Below are 20290 nucleotides of genomic sequence, written 5' to 3'. Positions count from 1 at the left end.
TTAAAAGAGTGTTACAAAGTGCCCAACCCAGTTGGAGAAACTCCAGGCTGAGAAGCACCCTTTAGGCTAAAACCTGAAGGATATGTAGGAGGAACAAGGCAAAGGGGAAGGTATGAATGGTGACAAAGGGAAGAGTACCCTGGGCAGAGGAAACAGCATGTGCAAAGGCCCAAAGCTTGGCAGCGAAGAAGTTGAGGGAAAGCTGGTGAGTTGAGCTGTGTGTGTGAGGGCCACAGTTGGGAGATAGAGCCAGTTCAGGAAGGCCTAGTAGATTATGTTGAGGGAACAGGGCTTTATCCTAAGGACACAGAATGTGATGGAAGGCTTAAGAGCAGAGTGCCATGGTATAATTTGCCTTCTAGAAGCTTCATTCTGGCTGCTATGTGCAGTATGGAATGGGGGAGGAGAGGGTATTGCCTCCTGGTTTCTTCTGCCTCTTGCAGACAGGGAGGAGGCCCACCACACAGAGAGGGTCTGGGAGAGGTGTCCATCCCTCTGGGGGGTCTCTCTCCAGGAAGGCTTCCCCATCATAGCCCCCTCCCCACCCGAGTCTCCTCCTTTCTTAGCCAAACCCACTGCATCAAAGGAAACACTAAGAGGCTTCCCAGGTTGGTACAGGAGGGTACCCCAAAGGTGTCCAGCCTACGCCATTCTGGCCAGTTACTTGTCAGCAAGGCAACACTTTCCTGGCTATCCGTGGGATATCCATTCGCCATGTGGGATGAGAGGGGAGAGGGCGGAGAACTTACTGCCAGGTAGGTCCGGTCCCGCTCAATCAGATCAGCCAGGCGGTTCAGCAGCCAGCCCCTTTTGGACGCATCCATGCGGCGCCAGGGAGAGCCCAGCTGGAATGCAGCCCGGGCAGCCTTCACTGCCCTGTCCACGTCTTCCTGGAAAACACCCACCGAGGTACTTCAGGCCTTCTCAGCAATAACCACCTCCAAATGCCTCCTGCCCCGCTGCCGAACGTGCCCACAGGAGCTTCGGTCAATGCCTGTGTGGGAACTGCCCCAAACAGTTCCTCCCAGCCTCAAAAGGGCTCTGTTTGACCAGCTTCAGAATTAAATGGCTGGGCTTCTCTCCTTCCCAGCAGTCATGGTGGGAATGAGGATCCTGATGGTTTCCATTTCTGGATTTCCATTTCAAAATCCCCCAAAGAGGGACCTTCCCTGGTGGCGCAGTGGTTGAGAGTCCGCCTGCCGATGCAGAGGACATGGGTTCGTGCCCCGGTCCGGGAAGATCCCACATGCCGCGGAGCAGCTGCGCCCGTGAGCCATGTCTGCTGACCCTGCGCGTCCGGAGCCTGTGCTCCGCAACGGGAGAGGCCACAACAGTGAGAGGCCCGCGTACCACACAAAAAAAAAATCCCCCAAAGAGTTAACGTAGGGAGAGGCACTCAGGGATCAGCACTTAGAAATTGGCCATTTTTCCCCTCTTCCTTTCAAAACAAGCCCAGTGAAATTAACCATTCCTTCGGAGACGACTGGCAGTCTCCAACTAATGCAGGTTTAACCAGCTTCCCTCTCCTGGGAAAGCAATAAAATCAACACAGCTACCATTTTCCATATAGGGAGATGTGTATCAGGAGGTACGGAGCATAGTTTTCATTAATATTAAATACATTTACCATTAGACTACCCTATGAGCCAGGAAAGTATTCACACTTTCCTTTAGCAAAGGGAGAAAGGCCTTAAATGTACATATAGAAGACTGTTTTAAAGCAGAGGACAGGAGGCATTCTTGAATTATTTTTAATGCTTTTTCTATTTTAATAAATGAAATGTTTTTTACAGAAAGTTTAATTTTCTTTTTTTGCGGTACGCGGGTCTCTCACTGTTGTGGCCTCTCCTGTTGCGGAGCACAGGCTCCGGACACGCAGGCTCAGCGGCCATGGCTCATGGGCCCAGCCGCTCTGCAGCATGTGGGATCTTGCCGGACCGGGGCACGAACCCGTGTCCCCTGCATCAGCAGGCGGACTCTCAACCACGGCGCCACCAGGGGAGCCCCCAAAAGTCTAATTTTTAACTTTAAAATTAGTATTACCGTTTTTTCATTACTATGGGTATATATAATCAAATCCAAATATACTATAGACACCATAGCTAGATCTCAGGAGATCTAAATTCTGCTGAAGAAGATTTCCATCTAGCTCTGTACTTCCCTTCTCTGACCTTCAACTTCCAGGTCTGAAATGGACAGATTGGATTAGATGTTCTCAAATTAAATTCCAAGTCTACAATTCTGCAACTGTATGAATTTTTTTATATTTTATTTTTAATATATCTTTATTGGTGTATAACCTGCTTCACAAGACTGTGCTAGCCTCTGTGGCACAACAAAGTGAATCAGCCACATGCACACATATATCCCCTCCCTCTCGAGCCTCCCTCCCACCCTCCCTATCCCACCCCTCTAGGTTGTCCCAAAGCACGGAGCTGATCTCCCTGTGCTATGCTGCTGCTTCCCACTAGCTATCTATTTTACATTTGGTAGTGTATATACGTCGATGCTACTCTTACTTCGCCCCAGCTTCCCCCTCCCCGCCGTGTCCTCAAGTCCATTCTCTACGTCTGTCTACGTCTTTATTCCTGCCCTGCCACTAGGTTCATCAGTACCTTTTTTTTTTTTTTTTAGATTCCATATATATGCGTTAGCATACGGTATTTGTTTTTCTCTCACTTCACTCTGTATGACAGACTCTTAAGTCCATCCACCTCACTACAAATAACTCAATTTCGTTTCTTTTTATGGTGGAGTAATATTCCATTGTATTTGTGTGCCACATCTTCTTTGCACAACTGTATGAATTCTTGAACCCGGGTACAATCTAGCACTTTTACCTGCAAGGAAGAGTTTCTGTGGTTTCACTTAACTCAAAAAGTTTAATTGGCATTTTTAGTTATGAAAGTAATACACACACAGTTTCAACCATAAAAAAACATGTTAGAGAATGAAACCGTCCTTGTGCACCCCCAACCCACTCAGCCCTGCCCTGAAGTTAAGTTACCATATCTCACCTTGTCCCCTTCAGCTACGTGACAGATGACATCCCCAGTGGATGGATTGATGGTGGGGAAAGTTTTCTTGCTGACAGAATCATGCCACTCATTGTTTATGAAGATCTACAATGAGAAGGAAGAAAGTCCTCAGGATCAGCTTTCAACCTGATACTGACCACCAGCCATGTTTAAAAAAAAAAATCAGAAAGAACAAATAGGAATTAGCTTCAGAGGGATGTGGCCTAGAAGTTAAAAGCACAGGCCTTGGAGACAATCCAAGCTGGAGCACCCACTCTGCCAAGTACTGTGGGTAAGTCATTTGACCTTTCAATGCCCTGGTTTCTTTGACCTGAGAAATGAAGACTATGTTCCTTTCTTATCAGTAATCTGTATATACTGCTGTGTAACATCATCTCAACAGTTGGTAGCTTAAAATGCTTTATTATTATCTCTCACAGTTGTGTCCATTGATTAGGCTCAGCTGGGCAGGGCTTGGTCATGTGGTTGCAGAGCGAGGGCACCTGGGGCTGCAGGTGCAAGATACCTTCTTCACTCATATGTCTGGCACCACATGGTTGCTTGGGCTTCCTGACTGTATGGCAGACTCAGGCTAGTCAGACCTCTCACATGACAGCTGGCTTCCCTAGAGAGTGTTCCAAGACACCAGGCAAAAGCTGAAAGGCTTCTTAAGACCTAGCTTCAGAAGTCACATGGCCTTATTTCTGCCACCAATTCCATTGGTCAGCATGAGTCCCAGGCCCAGTCCAGATTCACAGGGAGGGAGGAGAGCCTCCACCTCTGCCTGGGAGGAGCAACGAAGAATTAGCAACAACTGTTCCTCTACCACACTACTGTAGTAGGGTTGTTATGAGAACCAAGTTAGATTATTCTTTCATCCATTCAGTAAATATTTAGTGAACACCTGCAATGGGCCAGGCACGGTTCTAGGGCTGAGGACACAGTGGGAACCAAACTCAGGAACTTTTCTCTCATGGAACTGGCGTTCTGGTAGGCACAGAACATAAAGAAGCAATCAAATATACAAGGCAGTCTCAGACTGCAGTCATAAGTGCAAAGGAGAAAAACAGGATCCATAGAGAGTACTGAAGTGGAGGAAGAGAGAGAGCTCTAGCTGGGATAGTCAGGGAGGGTTTCTCTGAAGAGCAGACATTTGACTTGAGCCCTGACTGATGAAAAGGAGCCAGCCATGGGAAGAATGGGAGGATGAGCAATACAGGCAGCAGGAACAGCAAGTGCAAAGGCCCTGGCTCAGGTTTCACAGCCTCACACCGATTCACTGAACCACTTTAAGGAGGAGGTCAGCTACAGAGAAAGGCAGGCCGCAGTGGGTGGGGGTGAGCCTGGCTGGCCTTGTACTGTTTCCTTCTGCTGACCAAGATGTCAGCACCTGGAACCATGTGAATGATCTACCCATCACCTGCATGTCATGGAAATGGCTATTGACCGTTCCTGGCTACTCATTATGTGGCAGCTCCTGTACCAGAGGCTTTCCATTACTGGATCATTCCCATTTAAACCTCATAGCAAACCTAGGTAAGCTGCATCCTCCCTACAGTTGGGGGACACTGAGGCACAGAGAAGTCAAGCCACCTGCTCAAGGTCACACAGCAGTGAGAGCAGAGCTGGGATTTGAACCCAGGTCTTCAGAACTCCAAGGCCTGTGCTCTTTGCCCAGTTCTTCCCCCCAACTCCAGACTCCAGTCAGAGCCCATGTCTGCCTTCGAGGAGGTCAGAACTCTTGTTTCCTAATCTCCATCTTTATGGTTTACTTAACTGCCCTGCTGCAAGTTTGATTTTGAGTTTTTATTATGGGTGCTATAAAAAGCACCAGCCTCTAAGCCAGACAGACATGTGTTCGAATCTTGGCTCTACCCCTCACAAGCTGTGACCTTGGGGCCAATCCCTTCCTTTCCAGATGCTTCATCAGTCTCTGGGGATGACACATCCGGGGGCTTAAACGTGAGGACTAAATTCAACGAGGGGTGTAAGCTCCTAAGCCAGGACCCCACACACAGTGTGTCTCACCACCACAGTCAGTACATTACTCCAGATACCTGCACAGCAGCATACTAAATTAGTTTATCCTGAAAAAGTTTTCGTTGTTATTTTGCAAAGATCAGGAAGTATGAAGCGGAGAGTGGGCCAGTCTGGTTAAACTCCCCAGGTCCTCACCCCTTCCTCCCTGGGCGGGGCCCACACTGTCCCCTGATCTTGTCTAGGACCCTGGAAAGAGCACTCCCTGGTCCCTGTCTGCCTCTCAATGCCCTGGATTTGTTGAGTCACTCTCCACTGCTGGATTTTCAATAGTCCATCCTCCCTTCTCACTAATAAGATAAGCTGGGGTTTGCAGGAACCCGGACTCTTCCTTCTGTTTAGAGTTCCCACTTCCCTTCTCCTAAAGCCAGACTTCAGTGGTGCCCTCCTTGGGGAGGGGGAGCTATAGGGGGAGCACCGTTCTCATACTAAGCCTCTGCCAAAGTGCTGCTTCAAGGGAGGAGAGCTTCATAGTGACTCGTCTTGAATAAACACAAGAGTGGACTCTGGGCCAAATGCTTCACAACCTCTCGGCCAAAAACCCAACGCCTGACTTACATAACACGTTAACTCACGCTCCCTGGGAGGGGGTCCTACCGGGCTCACACTTCCCCATTATAGTTTCTAGAAGCAGAGGGACAGACAGCCTCATGGCATCAGAAGCTGACACTTTGAATCTGGACTGCTGGCAAAACTCATAGAGCTTTTCCATCAAAATGCTCTATTTTCTCTACATTTTAATAAATACATCTCACTGCATTTTATAAGTTGGATTCACTCATCCATGCAGTGGTTAAGTGTTAACCAAGTGCCATTGCCATGCTGGGCACTGAGTGAAACAGCCAAGTCCTGGCTCGTTGAACCAAAGTCCCGGAAGGAGAGACATGATCAACAAGCAAATGAAGAGAGAAGCAGAAACAGGCAACAGTGAGGACCAGAGGGGGTACCTGAGGCAGGGGCTTGGGGACACGAGGAACCAAAAGGGCCCCGTGGCTGCAGAGTGAGGGTGGGGGAGAACAGAGGGGGCTCTGGGTTCCGCACCTGCTGTGTGCCAGGACCTGCACTGGTGCTGGGGTCCTGGAGGGAACGGGACAGATGTGGGGAGTGTCCATTCTCAGTGGGGATCATGGACTTTTTTTTTTTTAAATAAATTTATTTATTTTATTTTATTTTTGCCTGCGTAGGGTCTTCATTGCTGCGCACGGGCTTTCTCTAGTTGCAGTGAGCGAGGAGGGCTACTCTCCGTTGCGGTGCGCGGGCTTTTCACTGGGGTGGCTTCTCTTGTTGCAGAGCACAGGCTCTAGGAGCTCGGGCTTCAGTAGTTGCAGCACGCGGGCTCAGTAGTTGTGGCTCGCGGGCTCTAGAGCGCAGGCTCAGCAGTTGTGGAACGCAGGCTTAGTTGCTCTGCGCATGTGGGATCTTCCCAGACCAGGGATTGAACCTGTGTCCCCTGCACTGGATTCTTAACCACTGCGCCACCAGGGAAGTCCGATAATGGACTTTCATTCTGTAACTTGCTTTTATGAGTAAGTTTATCTTGGACGTTATTCCACAGGCATATCTGCCTCATTATTTTAAGCAACATAGCAATCTTCAAAACTAACGGACCGCAATTTATTTAATCATGTCCTACAAATGCACTTTTAGGAAAAGTTTTCACTGCAAGCAGACCTCAGAGATGTTTTGGGTTCAGTCCAGACCATCGCAATAAAGTATTGTAATAAAGGGAGTCACATGAATCTTTTGGTTTCCCAGTGCATATGAAAGCTATGTTTACATTATACCACAGTCTATTAAGGGTGCAATAGCATGATATCTAAAAAAATCAATGTGCATACCTTAATTTAAAAATACTTTATTGCTGGAGCTTCCCTGGTGGCACAGTGGTTAAGAATCCACCTGCAAATGCAGGTGACATGGGTTCAAGTCCTGGTCCAGGAAGATCCCACATGCGCAGAGCAACTAAGCCCGTGCGCCCCAACTACTGAGCCTGCGCCTAGAGCCTGCGAGCCACAACTACTGAGCCTACGTGCTACAACTACTGAAGCCCACGCGCCTAGAGCCTGTGCTCTACAACAAGAGAAGCCCCTGCAACGAGAAGCCTGTGCACCGCAACAAAGAGTAGCCCCCGCTCGCCACAACTAGAGAAAGCCCACGCACAGCAACGAAGACCCAATGCAGCCAAAAATAGATAAATAAATAAATAAAATTAAAAAAAAAAACTTTATTGCTAAAAAGTGCCAATCATCCTCCAAGCCTTCAGCAAGTCATAATCTTTTTGCTGGTGGAGGATTTGAAATGTGGTGAGAATTACCAAAATGTGACAGAGAGACAGGAAGTGAGCCAATGCTGTTGGGAAAATGGCGCCAATAGACCTGCCCAATGCAGGGTTGCCACAAACCTTCAATTTGTAAAAAACGCAGTATCTACAAAGTGCAATAAAGCACAGCACAATAAAATGAGGTCTGCCTGTATTCCTGACAGTGCTGCTGCTGCAAACATCCTTAGACATGCATCTTTGCAAAGCTGGGGCAGGTTACTGTATTTAGAATTACTGAGTTGGAGGATAACATGATCCGTGGCTTCTTTGGATATCTTCTATTCCAGGCCTCCGCGGATTAGGAACTGCAAACAGAAACTTGTGGGGAGGGGTGAGAAGCTGGGGCAGGACAGTAGAGCTGGGAGCAGGACTGCAGGACCCTGGAGAGGACTCTTAACCAAAGCGAGGACAGAGTGATATTCCAGTGCCACCTCCACCCCATGGCAATGGACAGTCATAATCTGCCCAAGGTCGCCAAAAAAGGTTAAATGCCACTCAGCAGCTCCAATTTACAGATGCAGGACCCATCCTAGAAAGACTTTATTTTCAAGCTTTGATGCATGTAAGAATTAGGGATCTGTTACCTAGGAAATCTACACCCCTGGAATATGTTATTTTCCCTAAGAAGGAGTGAGGAAATGCTGTGGCTTTCTATCCTGGGGTGAATCCTGCTGGCAACTGCTTTTTCAGTGGCAGTTGGGTAATTTATGTCTAAGAGAAAACAGATCATAAGGAGAGAAACATAAACATGGAATGCCACCCACATTCACACTTATCCACACAATCATTTAGGTACCTCGGGGTTAGTTTGGGGTTAAGGCCAAGGGCAGCCACCTCCCCCAGAATGTCTCCCTGAACATTCTTTCCTCATCCCCCAGGGCCTTTGGTCTCACATTCCTGGACTTTCTATTATTTCTACAAAGATCTTAAAACTCCTAAACAAGCAATAAAAGCAACGTGATCAGTGTGGAGATACGTCACTTGACTCATTCAGCACACAGCCATTCCAAACCACTGCTTAGCCCAACAGAGGTTTTGGCTCATTCCATAACAATCTCTCAAGGAAAACCAGATAAATCAAACTCCTATTCTGTATATACCACCTGTTAGCAGTGATTATCTGCAGGGGTGGGATATCAGAGGACTGTTTTTCTTTTCTTTTTCCTTTTTATATTAGCTTATAGGCCACTTATTTTTAAAGAAATAAAACATTTAAAGTCCCCTTGAATCACTGCCCACAAGCAGATTCCCTATGCAGCCCTGCCCTCACGCCAAGGAGCATTTTCCTTCCAGGACATTTTTAGCCATTTATATGGACCAATGTTTATCCACATTTGATAGAAAGTCTGTTTTGATAATTTTAATTAGTTTCACATCACTCAGAGTACTAGACATTTTCCTCTCTTGAAACATTGTTTTTGAGATCCATTATTCATAGGGTTCCAGCTAATTCCTTTAACTACTGTGTGCACAGAATTATTCTTTCCTATAGCTGTAACGTATGTTGTTCATCTGTTTCCCCATGGAAGGCAGGCTGGCTTATTTCTTGGCTTTTGCTAATATGCAGCAATGAACATCTATATGTGCCTATGTATATGTCCAGTGAATTTCCACCTCACATACTTCTGTAATGCTTGACTTTTTGTACTGAGGATGTATTACTATTGGAATCAGAAAATTCGATATAAGGAGAGACCCTTTTTTAATTCTCTTTTTGTCAGTTTTCTCTTTAGTTCCTGAATGTTGTGGTCAAGAGGTTAAGAGTAGAGACACAATCTTTTTTTCCTGCCCACAAGGCGCAGCTTGCAGGATCTTAGTTCCCCGACCAGGGATTGAACCCTCGCAGTGAAAGCGCAGAGAACTAACCACTGGAATGCCAGGGAGTTCCCAAGACACAAATTTAATTCACCCCAAACTCCCATTCAACTTTACTGCAACCTAGCGCAGCCCTCCAGGAAACAAATTACAACTACAACAGTGCCCGCATAAAATGGAGTTATACCACCATTATATTCTAAGCTCAAAAGCATCACTGTTATCTCCTATTTAAGGCTGCAGTAAATACGGAGGTGCAAGAAGCCATGAGCCAGGCACTTGCTAAGGGCTGTGCAAGGATGCCTCCCTTTTATCCTGACAGCAACCATATGATGTAGATGGGATTTTTACCCCATTTTACAGATGTAGCAGCTAAGGTACAGAGCTAAGTAATTGTACCACCCTCCATATCCCTCTTTCCTTGCCTTATTTTTCTCCATAGCGCCGATCGATCAGCTTGCTCCATACTATGCATTTCGCTTGTCTTCCAGGATGCAAACTTCCCATGATCAGGGATTCTTGCCTGTTTTGTTGGTTGGAATTGGGGTTGCTGAGGTGTCTTTTGAATGAGTGAACCTACCCGGATTGATGTTACTGAGTGTCAGGCAGCCTGAGTCCAGAGAGTGAAATAGTGTCCAGTGATTTTTCTCATCTTCATTATTATTATCAACCAACATGAACTGGTGATGTTGAAGATGAAAAGTATTAGTCACACCTCATCCAAAGGAATTACTCTGCTGAAACCACACTCCCTTGAGTTTTCCTTTGAGTTGTCTTTCCAGATCTTAATTACTCTCCAAGTCAGGGAAGAAAAAAGGAATGAAAAATGAAAATCAGTTTCCTTGACAGAGCTGTGTCCCTGAAACCCACCAAGGATGAGAAATGTTGATCTTCATGAAGCCTGGCCATCATCAGCTCCCCATACAGGTCCCTGCTGGTGAGTGGGGGAGGAACTTGTCCTGTAATCTCCCTAACCCAACAAAGAAGTTCCCCCAACCCTGCAGCTCCACCCAGGACAAGTAGAGGCAAGAGGACCCCAGGAAGGTTGACCAAACCACCCCACTCTATAGACTCTTCTGGTTATGAAATAGATGTGGGAAGGAAAAGACCTATTGCCTGTGCCACCTCCTCTTCAAGGAGAGACCCAACAAGCTTGAAATGCAACATTCCCCCAAATACCCTTGGGTGAGAAAATCCAGCGCCTATAGAAGCAACTTCAAAGCCTGGAACAGCTCCTTCTGGGGAAACTCCAGACTCCAGAACAGTTCACTGAACGTCAAGGAATCAATAATCCCCAGGCACACGTCCAGGCATATGATCTAGTTTGTACCTAGAGCTCCTGGTAAGAGACTCAAAATGTTAGGATTAGACCTTGCCATTCTTGCCATCAGGGATTGCAACAACTCAACACTGAAAATGGCCCCAGAAGCTTTAAAAGGGGCCTGTTCCAGCAGAGTGTGGATTGCTCATGCGGATTGCTTTGCAACCCCTGGGAAGAATAAATAAGATCTGAATGTACTGGTTTAGGAAGACAATCCAGATACACTGTTCAATGAGACAGCTTCAGAACAGTAAGTACAAGGATCTCATTTAAGTAAAAGCAAAAAAAACCTGGTGCACGCTCACTTGCCCATGCTCTCACACACACACTGAGGCAAAGAAAAAGTCTGCAAGATCACAGACCTACCAGTTAACATGCTCTTAAAGGGAGTGCAATGGGGTATACAGGAAGTTTTACTTACTTCTGCATTTGTATACAGTGAGCAAGGTTCCTTTTTTTTTTTAATAGCATTCTTTTTTTTTTTTTTCTCTTGCACAGCGTGGCCTGTGGGATCTTAGATCGAAACAGGGGCCCCCTGCAGTGGAAGCGTGGAGTCTTAACCACTGGACCAGCAGGTAAGTCCAAGGGTTACTTTTAGGATCTCAAAAAAATCTAATAAAGAAAAGCAGCTGCAGGAAGATTTCACTCTGCTCCAACTTACCTTATGAACTAAATCTAGAGAACACGACTCGTGCTATCGACCAGAGCTGTGTGCACGTTTGGACCCTGTTTCCTCACCTCCACATAAGCACAAAGGAGGATGATCTTCATTAGATCCTGTGGCCACAAAGGCTTGGGATGCTGCTGCCTTTCCCTTGAGGATATTTCTGCCTGATGTTCAAGCCTTCCAAGCATGAACTCCTCCTTAAGCAGCCTAAGGAGCAGCAGCCGCTGCCTTTTTGGCTTGTGTTATGCAAAGGGCATCTTATTTTACCTTTTGTTTTTATTCCCTTGCAAATGACCATTTGTAACACCCTTTAAATCACACAGATGTGCCTTTACCCACTGTCTCTGTGCAGATTTGCAGCCAAGCTCCTGACCAGACAAGCAGGTCCCCTGTTGAAAGCAGCCAGCCAGGGGCCATCTCTACAGCGTCCTAAGTCAGCAGTGACCCCTTTATTCCCACCCAGAGTTGCAACAATAGTACCATGGAAGGTTCTGGTTATTGGCTTACTCTTGGGGGCCTAGATGTGGACCCCAACTCTGCCGTTGACTTGAGTCTTTGGGTAACTCACTAAACCTCTTGGTAACCCAGTCTCTTCAACTGTAAAATGGAGATAATCACAGTACCTACCCCACCGGGCTGTTTAAGGATTAAACGGCACAACAGGTAAATGCTTAGACTGGTGCCAGGTGCAAAGGAGGTACACAGAGAATATGAGCTGTTACACCTGTTAAGTGCCCACGTGGTGTATGAACCCCTGTGCTCACCCTCTGACCCCTTCCCACTTTATAGAAGTTGAAGCTCAGAGAAGGGCAGCAACTACACTTTTTACACAAACAAAATGAACTCTCATAACCAATTTCCTTCTCTGTGACTTTCAGCACTTTACCCAAACTCAAAGATCAAAAGAGAAAATATTCCCAAGTCCTGAATGAGCAAGAAATCAGCTACTGGGAGTCAACGTTATCCTGGAAAGTCCCTCCTTTCTTTGACCAAAGAAAGAGCCTTGGAAGGCACAGACACCATTTGGGGATTGCGCTGTTGTAGCGAAGGTCTCCACCCTTTCCCAGTTGCCAGCAGTGGAAGTGCCAGGACGCCGAGCGGCCGGGGCCGTGGCCTTGGCCTCTCGGCGAACTGGTGACCCTTAGCTGAAAAGGACTCCTTTTTTTTTTTTTTGGACGTTCCTTTTTCCTTTTGGACGTTCTTGGACGAGGGCATGAGTCAAGGGATAAAAGACTACGAAAAGAAAACTGTTCCTGCAAAGAGGGTCTTAAATGGACATGTCCTCTGGGTGGGTGATGTCGTGAAGACTCTGCGCAGACACAGGACGACTAAGGCCCGAAAGCCGAGAACGACTAGGGATGGGGGAGGGGGCGGGGGATGGAACCCGGAAAACGGGCAGCGGCCAGACAAGACAAATAAGTGGCCAAAGTCACAGCTGCATAATGGAACCGAGGTGTCAGGGGCGGCGAAGGGGCCAAACTGCTCGCAGGCAGGGAAGGGAAGATGTGCGGAAACAGCAACTGCAGCAAACCCCTCGAGTCCCAGCTGGATAAACTGAGGCCCGAAGAGATCCAGTCCCTTCCCACCCGGCGGCCTCCGTCCCCAGAGAACAAAGCGCTGGGGCGGCCTCACCTTGTTGTAGAAGACCTCGGGCTGCTGGTTGGGGGCCGGCACGGCCGGGGTGGCGGCGGCCGACAGCAGCCGGCGGCCCTGGCAGGGCCGGGCGGCGGCGAGCACAACTGCGCGCAACATGCCGAGGCTCGCACTGGAGTGCCGAGCGGAGCCCTGGCGGCTTGAACTGGAAGGACTGCCGGGCGGGCAGCCCCGTGCGCGACCTCTCCCCGTCCCCGGCGCGGCCGCCAATGGGCAGGCGCGCGGCGGGGCCCTGGGGCGTACCCGCGCCTTCCCCGCCCCAGGCGGAGCTGCGCCTCGGCTGCTCGCCGCCACTACGCGCGCGCGCCCGCGAAGGGGCGGGTGGGGCTCGAAGGTTGGTCCTCCTGCGCGTGGCGCGCCGTGGGTGTAGCGTGTCAGGATCTGGCGAGTTCACCGCACGTTGGCTGAACCCCTACTGTGTGCCTGAACCCTTAATGTGTACAGGCAAGAACCGAAGCGACCCTGGCCCTGACTTCAGGGGGCTTACACTCTAGTGGGAGAGGCCAACCTTAAACCAAACACGAGGTAATTTCAGATTGTGATAAGGGATGTGAAGGAAATGAATAGGGTGAAGAGGTAGTTGGGGCAGAAGGCCCTGCTTTTAAATCCCTTGGTCAGGAATTGAGACCTGAACTGTTAAGGTCCTGTGACTGAGGGAAGCATTGCAGGGAGAGGAACAGCAAGGGCAAGGCCTTGAGATGGGACATCTGACTTGTGTTGCAGAAGGGGAAAAACTGGAGGCCAGTGAACAAGGGGGAGAGGGTTGGGAGGTGAGGTGAGAGAGGTGGGCAGGGCCAGAGGTGGAAGGATTTTAGAGGCAGTGGTGAGGGATTTGGAAGGGAAGGATAGATCTCGGAGAGACAGCAGTGAGTGGTCCTGAGCAGAGATTTTTAGTTCCCTGCCCAGGAATTGAACCTGGGTAACCTAGATGAAAACCAGAAATCCTAGCCACTAGACCACCAGGGGCTAGAGGCTAGACGCAAAGTGGCCCTGGCTCCTTCCCCCATTTGAAAGCAAGAATGGTTCAAAGAGGCAAAAACTGTAAAATCAGGTACAAAATTTATTAGTAGAGACACAGCACAACTGTATGGGAGAACACACAGAGAAGCAGTTTATTTATGTAAGTCAGAAGTTAGGCAGAAATACATACCCAGAGAGAAAGGGTATGGGCATCCTCTCTAATGAGGAGGAGTGCAATAAAGAGGTGATTTAAATCTCTCATACAGGACAGTTCTTCCAGGTCTTTGTTTACATTTGGCCAATTATATATTTTTTAATTAATTTATTTTTGTTTGGGTTGGGTCTTCGTTGCTGCACATGGGCTTTCTCTAGTTGCGGCGAGCGGGGGCTACTCTTCATTGTGGTGCACGGGCTTCTCATTGCGGTGGCTTCTCTTGTTGTGGAGCATGCGCTCTAGGCGCACGGGCTTCAGTAGTTGTGGCATGCAGGCTCAGTAGTTGTGGCTCACGGGCTTAGTTGCTCCGAGGCATGTGGGATCTTCCCAGACTAGGGCTTGAACCTGTGTCCCCTGCATTGTAAGGCAGATTCTTAACCACTGTGCCACCAGGGAAGTCCCTTGGCCAATTATCTTGTTTCTTTTTTCACACCTGACCAGTCGTAGGACATCCTCAACATGCGTGCACATCTTTTTGCTAAAATGGAACCCACCTCAGAGGCCTGTGGGGGTATGTCCACACTTATTATGGGGTGGCACCCCCTCGCTTTTTGAACCCTAAAGAGCCTTTCTGCAGATGTGCAGACAGGGAAGTTTTCCTTGACCTCAGGAGTGGTCATCTTATCTCTTTACTTCAGCAGAGCTCAGCTTCTGCCACTAGCTTTGTCCTTAGAGTGGACAAACACCACTTGACAAACACCAGCTGTCTGGCCCAGGGGCCCATCTATCTCCTACCTCAGGATGACTTGCTTGATTTGCATCTTAAACTAGCTGGTTTCTCCTTCTTTGGAAAATGGACTACAGGAGGGCAAGGCTGGAAGTAAGGATCTTGCAAACTTTTATTCCATAGACATCCCAGAGCTGGGCACTGGGGACACAGGGAGGAATGAGAGGACATAGGATAGGAAGACAGATGGACACCAGGTCAAATGTGTGCATTTCAACTAGGTAAGTATCAGCAAAAGTCCAGGAAGGAGTGAAGAAACCTGGCAGGAGGAGCTGAGCTGGTCAGAGATAAGTGTTTTGACAGCAGAGAAGCAGAGGAAAGGGGCACATCTAGGTGGCATGTGTCTGGGGAGCTGTTTAAGACTCCAGCCATTGGAGCTGAGGCCAAAGAGGTTGAACAAGGCCCAAGTATGAAGTACCAGGCAAAGATGTTGATCCAGCGTCTGAAGGAGACCAGCAGAGAGAGAGAGTTTTGCTTTGAAGAGCTAATATGATGTCAAAAGGATATCGTAATAGTTAACAAAGCTGCTAAAATAGATTTGCCACAAAATTCTGATGGCTAAACACAATAAAGTCCCTGCCCACATGAGTCTCACACAGTAGTTCCCCTCCAGGTGACTCTGAGGTCAAAACCTGATTCCCGAAGTCGCCCTAGGTCTCAGCACCATTCCAGACAACCGAAAGAGAAAAACTCATTAAGGATGGCACAAGGGAGGTTTTTCTGGGCTGAGCCTGTTTCATTGGCTAGAATTCAGTCATGTGGCCATTCCTCCATGTAAAGGAGTCTAGAAAACAGGCTATGTTCCCAGGAAGAAGGGGAAATAAGTTTGGAGATCAGCTGCAGAGATAAACTGCAAAGTGAGTCTCCCTCTCTTCTCTGAATGCAGCACCCAGACCCCACTTCCTGTTCCCCTTCCCCAAGACATCTTGCTTTTTTCACTTAGTAATGTGTGTGGGAGATCTTCTGTACCTGCACCCAAGGAAAGTGCTCTTGAATGGCCATTTAGGTTGTTTCTGATCTTTTGTCATTATAAACAATGCTGCAATGTATATCCTTGTCTTGCTTGAGAAATTCATAGAAATGGAACTACTAAGCTGAAGGATATTTACAATTTAAGTATAGCTATTACTATATTATTCTCCATACAGGTTTGATCAATTTATGCCCCACCCCCTGTCATGTCTGAGTTTCCTCACACCCTCACAAATACAGCTTATCAGATTATTTTTTTTTAGCTTTGCTAATCCGGTAGATGAAAAATAGCATTAATTTGAATTTCTCTTCTTAGAAATGAGCTTGAGTGTCTTTGCCTGTGTAAAGTCACATATTCTTCATGTGCTACAAACTAACTGTTCATGTCCCTTGCTCATTTTTCTATTGGATTGGTTGTTGGTTTCTTTAAAATTGATTTGTAGGGACTTCACTTATATCAAAGCAATTAACCTTTATTCTGTCATATGTAGTGCAAATACTTTCTGTCAGTCCTCATTTATCTCTTTACTCAGTCTATAACTTGTTTTTATTTTCGCTTTAGAGATTTTTTTGTTTGTTTTTGGTGGGGTTTTTTGGCCAATGCTTTCTTTTGTGCCTTCTGGCTTTTGTAGTATGTCTAGAAAGCCTTTTCCACTCTGAGATTATTTGTTTTTAATTTCTCCTATATTTTTTCAAGTACTTTTTTTTTCAACTTTGTTGAGATCTAATTGACATAAAACATTGTGTAAGTTTAAGGTATACAACATGTTGATTTGATATATTAACTAGCACCCCCATCACATCACCTAAATATCATTTCTTTTTTGTGGTGAGAACATTTAAGATCTACTCCCTTAGCAACTTTCGAGTATATAATATTGTTAACTATATTACCAATATAGTTAACTGTAATACCATGCTGTATATTAGATCTCCAGAATTTATTCATCTTATAACTGGAAGTTTGTACCCTTTGACCAATATCTACTCATTTCTCCGATCCCCAGCCCCTCACAACCACCATAACCATTCTACTCTGTTTCTATGGGTTTACCTTTTGCAGATTCCAAAACAAATACAGTCATACAGTGTTTGTCATTCTGTCTCTGACTTATCTCACTTAGCATAAAGCCCTCATGGTTCATCCATGTTGTTGAAATGGCAGGATTTTTTTCTCATGGTTGAATAATATTCCATCTTCTTTATCCATTCATCTGTTGATGGTTGTTTCTGTATCTCACCTATTGTGAATAGTGCTGCAATGAACATGAGAGTTCAGATATCTCTTTGGGATGGTTATTTTAGTTTCTTTGGACTCAGAAGTAGGATGGAGAGATCAAAAGGCAGTCCTCCATACTGTTTTCCATAGTAGCTGTACCAATTTACATTCCCACCAGTAGTATGTAAGGGTTCCCTTTTCTCCCCATCCTCACCAGCACTTGCTATGGCTGACTTTTTGTTGATGGCCATTCTAACAGGTGTGAGGTGATATCTCATTGTGGTTTTGACTTGCATTTCTCTGATGATTAGTGAGGCAAGTCTCTTTTCATGGAACTGTTGGCCATTTGTATGTCTTCTTTGGAAAGATGTTTATTGGTTCCTCTGCCCATTTTTTAGTCAGGTTATTTGTTTTTCTGCTATTGGGTTGTATGAGTTTTTTAATATTTTGTATATTAACCCCTTATCAGATATATGATTTGCAAATATTTTTCTCCTTCTGAAGGTTGCCTTTTCATTTTGTTGTTACTTTTGCTCTGCAAAAGCTTTTTAGTTTGATGTAGTCCCATTTATTAATTTTTGCTTTTGTTGCTTGTGCTTTTGGTGTCATATCCAAAAAATTATTGCCAAGACTGATGTCAAGGAGATTTTTTCATGTTTTTTTTTCCAGGAGTTTTATGCTTAAGTCTTTATTCCAGTTAATTCGAGTTAATTCTTGTGAGTGATGTAAGATAGGGGTCCAGATTCATACTTCTGCTTTCCCAACACCACTTATTGAGTATTTCTTTATTTTCTAGTACTTTTATTGTTCATATTTTATGCTCTAAAATTTGATTCTTTTATTAATTTTGGTACAAGGAAAGATTTAGAGATTCAGTTCTTTTTCTTTTTTTTTTTTTGATGTTACTTGGAGTTCCTAACACCATTTATTCAATAATTAATCTTTTCCCCACCCATATGAAAAGCCATCTTTTTGTACTAAATGCCCTTGAGTAGTTGAGTATTTCTGAACTATATTCTGTTTCATGGATCTGCCTATTCACATGCCAGTATGATGCTGTTGTGGCCACTATAGCTTTCTTGTAAGTCTTAATCTCTTGTACTAACATTTCTCTTGACCAAGATTTTTAAGCCTGGAAGTGATGAGTTTGCAAATATGCTTTTGAGGGATCCCTCTTGAGACAGCATGGAAAATCAATTGTAAAGAAGAGACAGCCTGGAAGCAGAGAGCTGACTTGGGAAATGATGAGGGCCTGGTTAGAAGCAACAGGGATGGTTAGGAAGGAGGGCACGGAGGTAGAATTGGCAGGTCACTTGGTAGAGATGAGGGTGAGGGAGGAGTGGAAGATGGTGCTGAGATTTCTACCTTCTGCTGTTCACTAAGAAGTGGAAGCCAGGAAAAACAGTAAATTTGGTTGTGGGGACAGGAAGGAGAAATGCATTAACATATAGACATTCATTTATGCTGAGATGGCATGCGGCGACTTGCTTGGATCCCCACTGGTGTGCATGGTTGTGTGTATCATTTTAGCACACGTTGGTTCACAGGTTCATTTATTCTGGTTTGTTCGTCTGTGGTGCTCACCATACCCCACCAGCAGCTTTCTCACCCCTGGTCCCCTAGTTTTGGGGACCCATCTTCCCCATGCCCATCCTACCCTCTCTGCTTAAGGAAATCTTACCTATCAAGATTCAACTCAAATCCCGTCTTCTGGGGAAGACTTCTGTAACCACACTAGCCTCCTTTAGCTGCTTTCACACAATTTTCAGTTCAAGGTCAACCAAACACTGCAGCCGAAGATTAACTGCATGTACTGAAACCCTAATATATTTGTGGCTCCATTTGGCTCAGTCTGACCAAAGCATTAAATACAATTCAACTCTCAACCTAGATTTCTCCCTGACAATCTGTGTTGGCTCTATTCTTTCTTCCATCTTTCTTTCAATCTGTTTTCGTGCTCTTCTGTAAGTCTTTATTCTGATTTTTTTTTTAAGATTTTTTTTGACTGTGGACCATTTTTAAAGTCTTTATTGAATTTGTTACAATATTGCTTCTAGGTTTTTTGGCCTCGAGGCATGTGGGATCTTAGCTCCCTGAGGAGGAATCGAACCTGCACCCCCTGCATTGGAAGGTGAAGTCTTAACCACTGGACTGCCAGGGAAGTCCCTATTCTGATTGTTTTAATCTCTTTTTTCTCTGGGTCCAACTTTCTTATTCTCCATTGCCCCTTGTCTATGGAACTCACTGCCAGGAAAGGAACTGACAAAAGCAAATTATCCTTAAAGAGAAGAAGAATGAAGCAGGGGGAGGAACTAAGCAAGCAAAATGTAACTTCTTTTCAGGTACCGCAGAGGGGAGAGATGCGGAACACTTTGACGTGAATAAATGTTGTCCTCCCACAGTGCTGAGATCATTGGGAGAAGCACCGAGGTGGGTAAGAAATAGTCATTCACTTCCTCTAAGAAAATATACAAAGTCTTAACTTTGAAGTACTCCAAAACATTTCATTGTTATGGCCCAACAGTGTGTTTTCAGGTTGAAAAAGATCTACTTCCACCTGCTCTCCAAAAACGGTGGTAACTGAGGTGTCCATCTAAAATGGTGAGATTTTAGCTCTTTGCTTATATAGTCCCAGTGCTGGGACACTGACACTATCAAATGGAAGGTGTGTTTTGTTTTTTGCAAAAAATGGTGGGGGTTAATTCAAAGCAACATTTAAACAGGAAGACATTCTCTCTCAGAGGCAAGAGGAAAAAATGTGATCCAGCCTGTGTACAGGCTGCCCTCCTTACTTGCCTGTGCGCGCGCGCGCGCACACACACACACACACACACACACACGCAGGCAACTCACCCTGCCCCACCTGCAGCCCAGCCCTTGGAGGAGACACACCCACCACACGGACTGCCCCCTAAGGCAGTGAGGAGGTACCCCCGAGATTCCCCGGCTCTGGAAACATACTCACACACTTTCTTCATGGCAGGACATGCCCTCCTTGGTTGGGTGGGGCTTTTTCCTCTTCCTCCTTTTCCGGGTGAGGCAGCCAGCACCTCTCAGGAAGCCCCTCAGAGATGGTAAAAATCCATGCCTCCAAGTGGAAAGAGCTCTACAGTCTCGTAGTTTAGGTTTGAATTCACTGACTAGCTCTGTGATCTTAGGCAAGTCATGTAAACTCTTTGAACCTCAGTCTCCTCACCTCCTAAATGGGCAGAAAAATGTATCTGCCAGTTGTTTTAAGGGTTCAAAATAATACATGTGCAGTTCTTGGCACCTGGTAGGTACTAAATACCTAGGAGCTATTACTCCATCCAGGGGATGAAGTGAGGGGAGTCTAGCCATTCTCTTTGCCCAGCTTCTCCAGATGGGGT

The 20290-nt window shown here is 46.2% G+C and overlaps 1 protein-coding gene across 1 annotated transcript in view; it reads right to left on the bottom strand.

Annotated features, from left to right (window-relative positions):
* The window catches only part of ALDH2 (aldehyde dehydrogenase 2 family member), a 31032-nt gene extending 17996 nt beyond the window's left edge, over positions 1 to 13036 (bottom strand). The window contains exons 1-3 of the mRNA XM_029219829.1: positions 12810 to 13036; positions 3018 to 3122; positions 750 to 890 (exon numbers count right to left, since the gene is read on the bottom strand). Of these exons, the coding sequence (XP_029075662.1) occupies positions 750 to 890; positions 3018 to 3122; positions 12810 to 12929 (366 nt within the window). The 5' untranslated portion in view covers positions 12930 to 13036. The remainder of the gene's footprint in view (positions 1 to 749; positions 891 to 3017; positions 3123 to 12809) is intronic.
* Positions 13037 to 20290: the final 7254 nt, after the last annotated feature.

Source organism: Monodon monoceros, unplaced genomic scaffold, assembly GCF_005190385.1.
Source record: "Monodon monoceros isolate NGI ecotype Baffin Bay Population unplaced genomic scaffold, NGI_Narwhal_1 Super_Scaffold_1, whole genome shotgun sequence".
Lineage (NCBI taxonomy): Eukaryota > Metazoa > Chordata > Mammalia > Artiodactyla > Monodontidae > Monodon > Monodon monoceros.
Note: the sequence above shows the minus strand (reverse complement) of the source record. Positions and strands in the feature narration are given on the sequence as shown.